The sequence below is a fragment of the Cornus florida genome, unplaced genomic scaffold, assembly GCF_030987335.1.
Source record: "Cornus florida cultivar Cherokee Brave unplaced genomic scaffold, ASM3098733v1 CherokeeBrave_3.0.0_Hap2_Chr05, whole genome shotgun sequence".
In the NCBI taxonomy this organism is placed as follows: Eukaryota; Viridiplantae; Streptophyta; class Magnoliopsida; order Cornales; family Cornaceae; genus Cornus; species Cornus florida.
The window spans coordinates 41117981-41133923 of record NW_026775575.1 but is presented as its reverse complement, the minus strand read 5'-3'; the positions used below and the strand labels follow the sequence as shown (position 1 = coordinate 41133923).

At 35.1% G+C, this 15943-nt stretch overlaps 1 protein-coding gene across 1 annotated transcript; it reads left to right on the top strand.

Moving 5' to 3' along the window:
* The first annotated feature begins 13192 nt into the window (after positions 1-13192).
* LOC132306350 (uncharacterized) lies at positions 13193-14493 on the top strand. The gene has a single exon (XM_059803709.1). It carries the CDS (start codon positions 13710-13712, stop codon positions 14220-14222), a length of 513 nt encoding a protein of 170 aa, XP_059659692.1. The 5' UTR covers positions 13193-13709; the 3' UTR covers positions 14223-14493.
* Positions 14494-15943: the final 1450 nt, after the last annotated feature.

Here is a 15943-nt window from a genome sequence, read left to right as displayed (position 1 = left end):
TTCCATTATAAAGGTTAATTAACTTCCTAACCATCCTAACAACACCTCACATTGCATTATGAATTAATTTACAGAGGTTTAATACATAATCTAACAATTTATGCAAGGAAAGCCATCTTCAGTTATTATACGTTAACCAAATTTCAGACTAAACTAATATGCATAAAATTTGTTTTAAAAGTTTTAATTAAATTCCTGGAGTCTATTTAGAATGCACAGAACACAAGTTTACAGGAAGGAGAGAATGAAACTTGCCTTTAGATTTCGTTTTGAAACCTTACAGCCGCATCGTCTCTAAGTTTCAGAATTCTTTTATACTGCTCCCACCTCTGACCATTGTTCCCTTCCTCTGTTCTTCCTCCTTAGCTTCATAGGTTAATACTACGTGAATAATGTTTTATTTTAACCCTTGCAGACTACACAAGAATATACACATTGAAGTATATACAACCCTCTCTATGTATCTTTGTTTTTCCTCTTAAATTACCCCTACGTGAATAGGGTTTTCTCCCAAAAACCCTTGCAACATATATCGTTATATATATATAGACTCCTCTGAAACCCTAATCCCAAATCCAGTAATCCTAACCCTAAGTCCAGCCCAACCACAAGTCGGCTACCTAATTACTTAATCATAACACCCTAAACCTAATTATCACCCAACATGGTGATAAACAAGTGACCACAACAGTTACGCTCATTATACATATATCTGGAATAAAATTAACTAACTAATTAATTAATTACCCTTAAACATAATTAAGGAAAATAAATAAATAATTATGACTAAAAACCACACAGAACACACATAAAATTTCAAGTCAAATAAAAAACAAAATAAAACACACTTAAACAATATTAATTTAAACACACAATTAATCAAGCAATTAATTTAAACAAATGCAATAAACACAACTAGTCAAATAAGTACATAAGTCACTTAGATAATCAAAATTAAATTCCCATTTTATCCTTTTAAAAACTAGGGGTATTACATTCTTCCCCCCTAACAAAATGAATTCCGTCCTCGGAATTCTCAAAAATCTAAATTAATGTCTTTGCAAAATTCATTTCCGTTTTCGTGTGGCACAGCCCCTTTAGATGAGCGCCACCCAAATTCCAACACATCCAACCATATACAAGATTCCTATGTTTAAGAAATAGCATAAATGTGCAACTCCTAGATTGTATCTAGCAACGATCCAATCTTACCCAATATTTAATGAAGGGTAACCATCCCTCGTCCTTCCAATTCCATAGAACTAACACATAAAAGTCCTATGCATCTAGCGCTTAACAAGTTGGTAACGCTAAACAATAGGCTACTGCCGAAACCAATAACCAAAACCTGTGAAGAGTCAGTGCGATACATAAAACTGACTTTCCTCCAAAACACATTGCTTCTGATACGGAAAACCGTTCAAACAACCCTTCCCTGATAGAAAACTCCCATGTACGAGTTTAACTAGCTACAAAATCCCACTGTCGCCTCCAAACCGTGAGCACTTAGTACCAAAAGAGAGCATGGTTCTCCAATGTATCCTTACATAAAGTCAAGGTCTTATTAGATAACCTCGCTTCCATGTCGGACCAACCATTAAGAGATCGACACAACCCGACTATCTAAAATCCCAAACATTGTTGCACGAACGTCCTTGTGCCAACAATAGCACAGATAATATCTGAAATGGTAAGTAACACTTTCAATTACCCATGCTAACCTAGGATACATATCCTAAGCATATTTGCCATGATTAAATAGAATATCGCGGTCCAATTTCCCGTCTAGAGATGCAAAGCATAGTTGTTGCTCCAACACCTTCAGAAAGCTCCTTTGACATAGCACCAGTTATCTTCCATATTGAATAACCACATGTTATACCTCCATTATCAGCGCAATGTACAACTGATAAGAAACGCCAAATATTCTAAGTTGACCACTTCCATTTCCCTGGTAACAGCAGGTGTTATAATTTCCACATGTTAAACCACAACGGTTTGTGCGATAACCACCGAAGGTTCAATTTCCATACCGATTGATAAGATCAGCCTCTGCCCTATCACTTCCACCAAACGTTGCTTAAAGCAAAGTGTGAATCACCACATCTATCCATCTAATCCGTCTCGTGATCCTCGCTATTCGTAGGAACTGATATCTTACTAGTTCCCAAAATAGACAAAATGAAACTGATTTAAGTTTATCAGTCAACGATCTCCCAACCAGAATCCTGACCCTTGTATAGAATCAGTAATCTCTCATCTAAATCCGTGGAAACTACTCTGTTAGTCCCGCTCTAGCATGAGAAGTGGCCGCAAGGATCTAATGATCTCTGACGGTCCATCTAGATTATGTACCAGATATCAGACTTTGAGACGGAAATTAGATGTTTGGTCTCATCCTCAAGTCTTTGACATCTTACCTTTCTAACATAAATAAGTGGCTATTAGACATCCCGTCTAACTGCAACCGCATATGGAAATCTTTTCATCCTCCAAATAGTCAAAAATTTTCGAGCAACAACTACTTGTTGCGAACGGTAACCTAAAAAAAAAAATTCCATATTATTTGTACAAATGAGTGACTCTGCCTCCTCCTTGATATGCATCGCCAGCACCTCCTCCTAATGACACCCCCCTGATGAGAAAAATTCTTGATTAAGAATTTACTGATGACTAGTAAATTCGTCTACTAACCTCAGTTGGTGTCATTCCAACAAGTACTTAAACCAGTACCAAAATCCTCTTACTGACTTAGGAACACCTGTTTAAAATTTTCCTAGAAGATATTCAGCCAAGCCAGTTCCTTCGATAAACCAGCATGACGCTACAGCTTATCCACTGAATCTATATCATTTGACTCAAAACTGCTGGTTTTTTTTTTCCTTATCCCATCCTGAACACATACTACAACCACGCACGTCTAGGTTCATTTGATTGACTAAAGTTAGATATACTAACCAAATCCTATGATCACATGCCTACAATCCTAGCATAATTAACGCTATTCCTCCAAACGGTAAGTAACTGATACTTGACGAAAAAGAAACACGTAAAGCACACACAATAAAACACAATAAACTCCTACGTAAAACATCGTTCCTCCTAGCAAAGAAAATTTCTTTTAGAAATCAACTTTACCCGATTAGTTCACAATCTCCTTTCTACAGTTTCGGAGGTAATCACCCAACCTCGAAATATAGCTCAAAACCAACTCCATTTGCCTCAGCAAATGCCAAAGGCTTAACCTTCACCCTCCTTATACACAGGATACAAACCATCTAATGTAGCTGTATAAAGCAACTTAGATCGTCAAAACCTAATCCCCATACTCCCCGGAACGTGCTATATAATCTTTGCTTCGTTCTGAGAAGAACTTCATCCGATTCCCAAACCCCTGAAGAGTTCCCTTTATCTATCTCATTTAAAGGTAATACACAAGGTTAACTATCCACCTCAACTCTATGGGTATCGTTCACTATACTATTAGCGAACAAGATCACTTTCACGTGATCCTTGCTTTTCAACATTTAATACCCTCTTTCTTGGGTTTGTTGAAATCTCCTCCACTAGAATCCTCTTTGGACTCCTATTCCTCGGTTGTTTCCTTTATGAAAATAACTGAAATCATGTTGGTCCCTTTATACGGTGACCTAAAACACACTCCTATATCCCTCATTGGCTTATACTTCGAAAAGTAGCGCCAACCGGAACTAAACCTTAAATCCCAAGTTCTGCTTCTAATAGAGAACTCGATTACGTACTCCTCTACTCCTTCGGTCTGGTTTTGCTATCGCCACAGACCCCATCCTCCTTCTAGTGTCAACCATTCCATAATTATGGAATATAATTGACATCAGGAGCTCCTCCTAAAGAACCGTAAAAGAGTACAACGAATCCTAATAAGGCTCTAAGTTTTAAGAGATGCAATGCGGAAGACTTCTAACGAAAGACACTCCTAAGGACACTAGAACCTGGAGTGCTCTGATACCAACTGTGATACCCCTAGATTCTAGAGCCACGGGTGATCAAGTCCGAGCACAGATCCGAGGGATATCAGACAATTAATATATAAACAAGCAGGAATAAAACTGAATTAAGAATAAAATAATTATACGCTGAAAAGAATTCTAATTGTAAAACCTCCAAATAAAAGTTTTAATAAAAATAAACTTTCCAATCTGTACAACTCGGGAATCCATCTAGTGGACCCCTAATATTTCCAACTGGTAAAACATTTACAGAATTAAAATCCAAAACCAAAATAAGAAAGAAAATCCTATGTAGTCGGAAGAGTGAGTGACTGTATCTGCATCACCACGATCAAACCCTAAGCCTGGTACTCACGAACACCTGAAAAATAAAGGTGGGTCAGGCCTACATGCAAGTTCCATCCTACTACAAACCGTACATAAACCCGATACGCAGATACATCCTAGATAGCTCGGCAATATCTACAATAGTCCATAGATATATAAATACACACTATAGGATGCTCACTAGCCTATAACATAGTTCAGCCTGGGTAGAAGGTGACCTATAAAACACACTTTTCAGCGGCCAAGTACCTAGACCTACCAGGGAACATTTGCTATATCTAGCTACTCAACCTTTGCGATATACGCACCCTAACCGTGATCAGGAGATTCAAGCACGTATCACAGTACCATAAATATATATATAAATTCCTTCCTAATGCCGAAAGATAAAACAAGCATCCATTATGTCGTTCAACTGTTTTAGTTAACAGGACATGTATCCATTTAGGAGTTAACTATTTTAGTTAATCCATTCCGTATGTAAGAAAGGGTAGGACTTAGCTTTTTGATCTAATCCATCCCTGATATGTCACCGTCCCATACCGGTACATATAATGCAAATGATCCATAAACGATGCACATTCATTAGAACATCAAATAAATTCAGAAACTAGCATAATAGAAAACCAATATTATTAAGATCCTATTATGCATCCAGTATATGATTATAATCATTAATCCTCCAAATAAATTGTTAAAGTATTGATAAACAATTTATATTATCCACATCCATACAATTGATAAAACAGAAGTTAAACAGTTCATCAATTAACATCCATAACCTGTTATAATGATCAGCCAGAAATATAAACTAAATACATTATACTAGATATCCCAAACCATCCTCTCATACTATATTATTTAAATTGCCAAAACAAAGACAAGTAATGAAATCCTCCACAATCCTTAACAGCATGAAAGTTAGCATTTACACCACATGACGTCCCTTTGATCCTCCACTCCAAAACCTGTGCCTGATATAAGATGACACTCTAAATTCCAAACTGCTCATTACATGAAACCCCAACAGTATTCCCATACTAGTCCATTTAGTTCGCTAAACCAAAACTAGCAACTAAAATTCATACCACTCCTGACAGCATACCATTTAATATCTAAGTTAATACTGTCTATGCCCATATCCTACACCGAACTTAGTATATAAATAATTTATATAACATCCCAAAAGTAATTCGATACCAGTCAGTTTAAGTTATTAAAACAACTTATTAACTTAAACATTCATCCTTCCTTGACAGCATGCCTATTCCATGTTTCTGTTTCCTGATGCCCCTTAAGATTAGCATCCTAGCATAAACCAACTATTTAAAGGTCTTAATAGGTTAATTTTAACATATTTGAAACCCCCTTTAATTTTCAGTATTTGCTTTTAACCCCAGAACTCCGGAAAAATTACAGAAAACACCCCGTAGGGGTTTTTTTTCCCATGGGAGCCGGCTCCCCTTTATTGGAGCCGGCTCCTAGGCTTCTAGAGCCGGCTCCCCCTCATGGAGAGCCGGCTCTCTCTTCATGGGAGCCGGCTCCCACCATTTAGGAGCCGGCTCTCACCCTTGAGAGCCCCTCTGCCTCGTCTCTACTTCGTCCGATGATTTTTCTGCGTTTCCGGCGAAGTGCGAAGTTCCTGTCCCAAGTATTTTAACATTCCTAGGGTTCAATTTAAATTCTTAAAGCCCTAGAAACTTCTCACCATCCAGCATGCATTAATTGACAAAAATCTAAAACAAAAACAAAACCGTATCCAAAAACGCCAATCACAGTTAACTGAACATATGAACAATTTAAAGTCTGATCATATGTGTCAAAATTCCATTATAAAGGTTAATTAACTTCCTAACCATCCTAACAACACCTCACATTGCATTATGAATTAATTTACAGAGGTTTAATACATAATCTAACAATTTATGCAAGGAAAGCGATCTTCAGTTATTATACGTTAACCAAATTTCAGACTAAACTAATATGCATAAAATTTGTTTTAAAAGTTTTAATTAAATTCCTGGAGTCTATTTAGAATGCACAGAACACAAGTTTACAGGAAGGAGAGAATGAAACTTGCCTTTAGATTTCGTTTTGAAACCTTACAGCCGCATCGTCTCTAAGTTTCAGAATTCTCTTATACTGCTCCCACCTCTGACCATTGTTCCCTTCCTCTGTTCTTCCTCCTTAGCTTCATAGGTTAATACTACGTGAATAATGTTTTATTTTAACCCTTGCAGACTACACAAGAATATACACATTGAAGTATATACAACCCTCTCTATGTATCTTTGTTTTTCCTCTTAAATTACCCCTACGTGAATAGGGTTTTCTCCCAAAAACCCTTGCAACATATATCGTTATATATATATAGACTCCTCTGAAACCCTAATCCCAAATCCAGTAATCCTAACCCTAAGTCCAGCCCAACCACAAGTCGGCTACCTAATTACTTAATCATAACACCCTAAACCTAATTATCACCCAACATGGTAATAAACAAGTGACCACAACAGTTACGTTCATTATACATATATCTGGAATAAAATTAACTAACTAATTAATTAATTACCCTTAAACATAATTAAGGAAAATAAATAAATAATTATGACTAAAAACCACACAGAACACACATAAAATTTCAAGTCAAATGAAAAACAAAATAAAACACACTTAAACAATATTAATTTAAACACACAATTAATCAAGCAATTAATTTAAACAAATACAATAAACACAACTAGTCAAATAAGTACATAAGTCACTTAGATAATCAAAATTAAATTCCCATTTTATCCTTTTAAAAACTAGGGGTATTACATTCGTGAGGTCAAATATCCAACATGGATTTCAAGCATTGTTCCAGTGAAGAAGAAAAATGGACAGATTCGAATCTGTGTGGACTTTCGTGATTTGAATGAGGCATGCCCAAAAGATGATTTTCCTCTCCCCATCCCTGAGCTCACTGTAGATGCAACTACTGGACATGAAGCTCTCTCTTTTATAGATTGTTACTCTGGGTACAATCAGATAAGAATGACTCCGAGGGACGAGGAGTTAACTGCCTTTCGCACTCCTAAAGGCATATATTGTTACAAAGTTATGCCCTTTGGACTAAAAAATGTGGGAGCAGCATACCAGCGCGCTATGCAAAGGATCTTCGACGATATACTCCACAAGATTGTTGAATGTTATGTTGATGACTTGGTTGTTAAGACAAAAGAACGAAGAAATCATTTACAGGATTTATGTACTATCTTTAATCGCCTTCGAAAATATCAACTTAAGATGAATCCCCTTAAATGTGCATTTGGTGTGACTTCAGGGAAATTCCTGGGATACGTCGTACGTCATCGTGGTATTGAGATTGATCCTAATAAAATTGAGGCCATTCAAAAGATGCCGCCACCAAAGAATTTACGTGAACTTAGAAGTTTACAAGGTCAACTTGCGTTCATTCATCGGTTCATCTCAAATTTAGCGGGTCGTTGTCAGCCTTTTAACCGACTCCTAAAAAAAGATGTTCCATTTAATTGGGACCAATCATGCCAAAATGCTTTTGATAGCATCAAAAAGTACCTTCTCAATTATCCGGTATTGGGAGCACCGGTACCTGGAAAGCCACTCATACTTTACATTGCTGCGCAAGAAGAATCGCTGGGTGCCTTACTTGCTCAGAATAATGAAGAACATAAAGAGAAGGCATTGTATTATTTAAGTCGCGGACTCACCCCGACGGAGCGAAATTATCCTCCAATTGAAAAAACATGCCTCGCACTTGTCTTCGCCTTCAGGTTTGCCTTCGGGATTTTTGGCCCTCTCTTAAAATTATCATCAGCAATGCGGAAAGAGGTTTCCTCTACATATCGAGTGAACAAAGGGATCGGTGATTCAACTTCACAAGATGATTAACTTGGTAAGGTTTGATGGGTTGTTGAGTCTTTTGAAGTGGTTAAGCTATGACTAATTTGATCTGAACCCAAAGCACGATGAGAATATTGGAACTGGATTCTTCGTTTAGGTATCAAGTGTTGTTCCCGATTCTCTATCTCAAGAATTTTGTCATCTATTGGGCGAGTTCTCAAAAAAGACCTTCCTCGGTCCCCCAATCCTTCGTTCATTTGGCAGTCCAAACAGCTCCAACCACCGCGTGCCTTGTCTTAATCAACCATCGACCTGCCAACTGATTTGGAACGATTTCCCTTGGGTGACTGATTTTGTTTTGCACCATTTGCTCGAATGGCATGTTCAATTTTTTCAGGGGTTGCAGGGCCAGGATAGAGGAACTGGGAAGACTTTGTTCTTGAATGTGGGGATTAAGAGATTTGCAGTATTTTGAATGTGGGTTTGCAAATCCTTTTCTTCAATAGTCTTTGTGAGGTTCTCAATGGAATGAGCCATAGTTGCTAGTTGTTCCTCCACCGTAGCAGCTCCAGTCATCATAGCAACAACCACATCTGAGTATTATAGGCCTTGAGAATCCACGTTCCTTGAAGTACTTGATTGCTCCGAAGTCTGACGTGGTGACTCTGGGGGTGAACCGACACTAGAGTGAGCATCATAGATAGAACGAAGTGAATCTGGTGGTGGAGCCTCCTCTGGAACAATGTCAAGGTTTTTGACATGTTGAGTTTTCACGTTCGCCGGTGTTGCAGGATTAGTTTTCACCACATCTTGCTGAAGTTTGAATGACGCCATCGCCTGGGACTTGCTACGTGTCACAGGGCCCGTCAAGGTACTTCCATCGCTTAATTTGGTCTTCGTGCCACTTTTCATGATGGCTTTAGCGTCGACCTTTGCAATAGCGATGTTCTTTTGGGCTTTCTTGTCTGTCTGAATCTTAGGGGGAGCCATAAAATCTGATAGAGAAGAAACTTGATGGTAGGAGAAAGAGATGAGAGGCAAAGGTAGTCCCATCGGACATGTCACAAATTTGCACACACAAATTTTGTAAGTCTGCAATAGAAACAAAATATGGAGCAAAATAGAATTTTATTAATTTATGAATGTGGAGTACAGTCCTTTGTAATATCTTTTACAAAAAAAAAGAATGGTCCTCTGATTCGATCTCCTTGTTTTTGGTTGGTTGGATCCAAGAGCTGCACGAGCTTATTCTTGAATCACTGTGGAATTTGATGAAGAACGGCACGTTGTTGGATGTGCTTGATGTTTTTCGCTTTTGGGTTTCGATTCTGAATTTGTGTCTGAATTCTGAGTCTCTGGATTTCTGAGTCTCTGAACTTCTGAATTCTGAATTTGTGTATGAATTTGTAAACTTCTGAATTCTGAATCCTCTCTCATTTTTTTCTTCCTCCAAGCCTCTATTTATAGGCTTCTTGGATTAATAGGATGATGACACGTGTCATCTCCTGATAAGGATAAAACTATAACTGGGCCGGGCCGGTTATATTGTGATAATTATCCTTAAAGATAATTATTCAAAATATATTTTATTAGGAATAATTATCGTTTCATTTAATTATTTGGGCTGGGCTAATTAAATAATTTAAGTGGACCAAGCCTGGTAAATTAAATAATTTATTTAAACATTAGGCCTATATTTAATGGGTCCATTCGTTAAAACCAAAACCCACTAAATTTTAGTGTCTACAAACACCAAATATTGAAGTATTTGCACCGAAGATTTGGGAGATCGAATCAGAGAACATTCTTTCTTTGTAAAGAATATTACAGAGAATTGTACTCACTTATCAAATATTAATAAAATTGATTATTTGTTCTACTATTTCTATTCTTTTATTGCAGATTAAGAAATTTGTGTGTATAATATTCACACTCAATGTAAGAAGGGTTATATTCCACCTTAAATGGAGAAATACCAAATGGAGCTCATCTTCCTAAAGATTTACAATAGAATTGGAGAATTAATTTATTTAGTTCTAAAACAATTTAATCTGTAATTAGCAAGTATCACAAATTCAATCATGAATTAAAAATGCAACCACCAATCACTTGCGTAACCAATATTTCTCTATAAACAATATTGTATGCATCATTTTAAATAAAAACAATAACCGATAAAAGGAAAAAAAAAAAAAATGAAAGTTTTAGTATATAATTTTTCTTCTTACTTTTTTTTTTTTTTTTTTTTAATGACAATTAATTACAATTGACTAATTTACTCCAAAAATCATAGTACATGAAAGTAATTGCAAACAAGAAAGTAAGAACTGGTTTAAGGTTACCCAATATTGCTTGCTACAAGAGTTAGAGAGTCACAGCTGACAGCTTCTTATTAAAATATCTTCAAGAATTTTCTGCTACAAATAAAATTTTATTTTCTTCAATTTTTTGTTTTACGTAACAAAACTTATACATATAATTAAATAGACCAATTTTATCTGTAGGAACAAATTAGTTGGCGATCCATGTGAATATGAAAAATGGAAGAAAAATAAGGATGTCAAATGCATTATAGTAAACATTGAAAACTAAATTGCTCATACCCACTTCGTCGCACTCTCTCACCAATTGTTATAGAAGGTAATCTCATCTAAACAAATAGTTGTGTTTCACCTTGGTTACGACCAAAATAACTATTCAGGTCCAGGATAATTCAGAACACACACCTTGTGACAATGAGTTGTCGCATAATTTAAGAAAATATCTAAGTAAACTCTCTATAGACAATGATCCATCACATAATTTAAAAATACTATTAGTAATATTTTTAAACAAAAATAGTACTTTTTTTTTTTTTTTTTTTGACATTTTTTGTTTTTGTTTTTGAATAATGTGAATTAGGCTATAGATTTCTTGGGAAGGAATTTTTTTGGGAGGAACGGGTTCCTTTTTAAATAGTGTGAATATTATAATTTTTTTATTTTTTTTATTTTTTACGTTTCTTCTTCCTTTTTTCTTTTTTATTTGTGAGAGTTAAGTAAGGCGATTTAATGAGATGTCATTGAACTTTTTATAGCTACAGATAAATAAGAATATTATATTGAAAATAAATCGAAAGATAATTTTGGTGTGTCGTGGAGAGACCCCTAATCAAATATAATGGCAACAAAAAATTAAAAGGTTGTTGTACATATTGAACCCTTATATGGTAATATTTAAAGAGACATAATCGTAATGTTAAGAAGGTTGTAACATTTATAGAAAAATTATGAATCATTATGTATAGTTAATGTATATGCTAATATTTTTTTGAAATTTAAAATAAGTAAAAATGTTTGAAGTGGGGAAGACGTGTGTTTTAAAAACAAAATTGTATATACATTTTTTCCTTTTACGTTTTATTCTTTTTTATTTTTGTTGCGTGTATTTGTTTTTTGTTTTTAAACAAATATGGTAGTTTTCTTTTTCCTTTTACATTTATTTATTTGTGGAATAATGTGAATTAGGCAGGAAATATTTGGAAAGGAACGGGCTTTTTAAATAGTGAAAATATTATAGATTTTTTTTAGTGCTTTTTCTTAATTTTTATTTGTGAGAGTTAAATAAGGTGATTTGATGAGATGTCATTAGAATTTTTATAATAAAATTTGAAAATTATTTAATGAGATGTCATTAGAATTTTTTTAAATAAAATTTGAAAATTGTATGAATCATAAGGTGATTTAATGTTTTTATTTTTATGAGTTAAATAAGATGATTTAACTAAACTTAATTACACGTTTTGTATTTTAAAAAATATTAAAAAATAAAAAAAATATTAAGAAATTAGAATGAAGTTACACTTTTATAATAGTGTGTATATATATATATATATATATATATATATATATATATAACCTTCTTTTCCCTTCTTCCAAATAAATAAATAAATAAAATACATTCCCTTCCCCGATCCACTAATCAAACATACCATACGTCTGTTTTTATGTGTCCCCCATCTACGACTAAACAAGTCAGTAGGTGGGACATACTGGAATTTTGCTGTCCAAGGTGTCGTTTCAAACGACGTGGAATGGTAGGTATGTCTATTTACACGTCAGCAACTGTTGGATCTCCACACGAACTCTCTGTCCCCATTACACGTTTTATTGTCTTCATCCCAATCTGGACACCTCTAATTTTTACGAAGTGCAACTCCAACCATATATTTTTTTGTGTAAATAGAATGTGTTATCATTGATTTTTATATAAAAAATTAAATTATTTATTTTTTAAATTATTTGTTTTGAGAGTATGCTGAACCCAACTAATTTTTACAAATGTAATTCTTTAAAAAATTGTGTAAAATACGCAATAATTTTACCCATTAATAACGTGACAGTTACTATTGGCCAATAAAATTATATTTATTAATAAAATAATATGTACTAATATTTTTGAAATTGCTTCAAGATTAAACTAAAATATCAATTTTTAGGAGATTATAGCTCATGCAATTTTATTTGTGCACATTTGAGGAATAGACTCAAAATTGAACATCATAATTAATCTCCAAATTGTTTCGATAATTACACAATATATATATAGATACATATATTTTAACACTATAATTACACGATATTACATTGCATTTTTCCATAACAACAAAGAAGAAATAAAAAAAATAAAAAAGATGCATATTGGAGAAAGTATTTGGTACTCAGACAATATAATATTCCACCAATAATGAACAATTGTGTTTTCTTATTAAAGAAAATTGCGAAAATTATGGGTAATTTATTTTATGGGGTGGTACTTTTATTTATTTATTTCTCATTATGAAATTATAAAACCTCATTATTCTAAATCATTCTCTTGATAAAAAAAATATATACTCCGTTTTTTTTTTTATTCGAGAAAATCTCTCTCTCTCTGTCTCTAAAAATTTTCTATTAAAAAAAATCTCTCTCTTATTGACTTTCCTGTTATTGTGAACACGTCATCCAATAGTTGACGCTTTCAAAATCTGGTGGATCACATTTCTATCAACCTCCAAAATTAGCATCGTCCAGAAAATTTTCCGTGGAAGCAAACAGATATGCGTATATATACTACATAGGTAGAGAGAGAAAGATGTCGATTTTCCCGGAAAATCGAGGGAAAATCGATCGTCCTAAGCCCTGCATTTTCGGTGGCGAAAACAGTTTAATCCAACTCAGCCCCCTTCTCTCTCAAATTCTCTCTCTAGAATTCATATTCTGTAGTTAGAGTTGTTCTCAATTTCTTTGCATTTCAAGATTGATCGTGATACAGTTGTCGAATTGAATTACGATCAGCAAGATTTGTTTGCTTTCCCGGAAAATTTGTCGATTCTTTTCCGGGAAATACGATGCGCGTTTGAATCTGGTTGAAATTGGCATATACAAGAATCCTTTTGAACGAAACTTCTTTCTCTCTCTCTATTGATTACTCCTAATCGAAACCCTAGCTCATCAATCTGCTTTCTCCCGAACACGCTTTCTCTCTCTAGGAGAAGGAAAAGATTTACAAATGACTCGGCAGATCCTGCTTCGATCGCCGGCGGTGGACCGTCGGCAGCCGCTCCTGAACGAGGAAACGTCGCCGAAGCATCAGCACCGCCGGTTCGGCGAGGTGGCGGGAGGGACGACGGCGGAGTGCGCGGCGGTGTGCTGCTGCTGTCCATGCGCGATGATGCACCTCCTGATCATGGCCGTCTACAGGGTCCCTACCGGCCTCTGCAAGAAGGCTCTGAGGAAGCAGAGGAGAAAGAAACTGATGAAGAAGAAGCAGCTCCTCTTGCAGCGGCCAGCAACGCCACCGAATCAGCTGGGCGGGCCCAACGCAGCAGCAGCGGCGATGGGTTTCTGCTACGACGAATCGGAGGCGGAGGGTGACGATGGATCGGACGGTGATGATGATAATCAGGCGGTGTTCGGGAATGCATCAGCGGCCGTTGATTTGGAGAAGGTGATGTGGGACCAATTCTATGGGACTGGGTTCTGGAGGAGTTCTTCGCAGAGAGAGAATGAGAGTTCAATTTGACTTCCTACTCTCTACCCTACACTGTACCAACAACACTGCTGTTGTAAATTGTCTGCGATTGCCACGACTTGAGAGTGATTGGGGACCGTTTAATGGATTGATCGGACGGTATAGAAGAGGCTGGTTTTTGGCGATTAAGCTGTTGATAGAAATGAAGAGCTTTTTTTAGCTTCGAATTTCATTTTTACGGAATTGTATACACCCCTTCTTTTTTTTCTTTTCTTTTTTTTGGTTACTACGAAGATAAGAAATATACATACATTTTGAGAAACTCTCAAGGCTGGTTTATGGTTGATTAGCCACAGTTAATATTCCATCAGTCTCATGTTCTAGGGGTAGTAATTTTTAAGGGAACAACATGCATGGTCTTTTTTACAAGTTACTAAATTACCTTTTTAAGTTTGAATATTCAAATTTGAAATTGAAAATTCAAAGAATATATATGAATATGGAAAGATGTGAAATATATTCTTTATAAAGGTAAGTGGACATTTAGTTTGGAACAGATAAAAAAGGAAAGTATGAAACTTATTTTGAGAAGGAGTGGACACTTAGTTTGGGGATAAAAAAAGAAAGTATAAAACTTATTTTGAGAAAGAGTGGACACTTAGTTTGGGACTGATAAAAAAAGAAAGTATGAAACTTATTTTGAGAAGGAGGGAATACATTATATGAGCTGTTGCATAAAAAAAATAATAATAATAATAATTTTTTAAGGGTCTGTTTCGTTAGCGAGAAATTTATGGTGGAAAGTTGAAAAGAAATCTAAGGAAAATGAAATTAAGCTTTCATTATGCATTTGATTGTACACTAAGCTTTCATTATGCATTTGATTGTACACTAAATTCCAACTCCCTGAATTTTTTGAAGAGTATTTTAATAATTTTTGCATTGTTATGTTGTGCAAGGGTATATATTTATTCAGAACTCTCTATGTCTTAATAAAATCTGTGTATTCTGGTTGTATATGTGTTGTGATCTCTTTATTGTGTTTTTTGTTTAATTTCTCTGGAACCACTTCCCTCTTTTTTAAGGATAGAGAGGTTATACTACTAGGCCACAGCCTTTTGGGTATGAGAGTTATGACATCCTCCATTGATGTAGGACAGAATTCTGCACAGTTCAACAAGTCCGTTTTTTACAAACCTATAGTGTTTTTTTGGTGGAAACGACAAATTGAGAAAAATCCACTAGCTTTATCTTGTGGTCCATGCTGGTTTTCAGCTGAAAATATACGTTTATGGCTCCGAAATCGTATTTTATTATGTTATAAGAGGCCTGCTGTTTATTTCGAGATTTTTGTTCGAGGCCTTAACGAAGTCCGAATGTTCTAAAATTTTATATTTAGTAGTTTTACTTAATAAAGTTTCTTTCTCTATTTTTTTGGATTTTTTAGAGAGAATTTATTTTTATCCTTATATCTAGTAATAGGTTTATATTTTAGTTTCCTTCTAGTATTAAGTTTTTTTATTATAAATATTCATGTATTGCAAGAGCAGAATTTAATCTTTTATTAATAATATTTCAGAATTATTTATTAGTTTATCATTCGTTTTGTGGATTCAAAACATTTACTTTGTGGATTCAAAGTAAATTATTCCTCATGAACAAATTTATTGCTTCCGCTTATGTTAGTTGGTATCAAAACCTTGTCTTTTCTTGGTTTGATGGTAGGTGACCATTTTGGTAGCACCGACTTTGCCGACGATGATCGCAGAGTG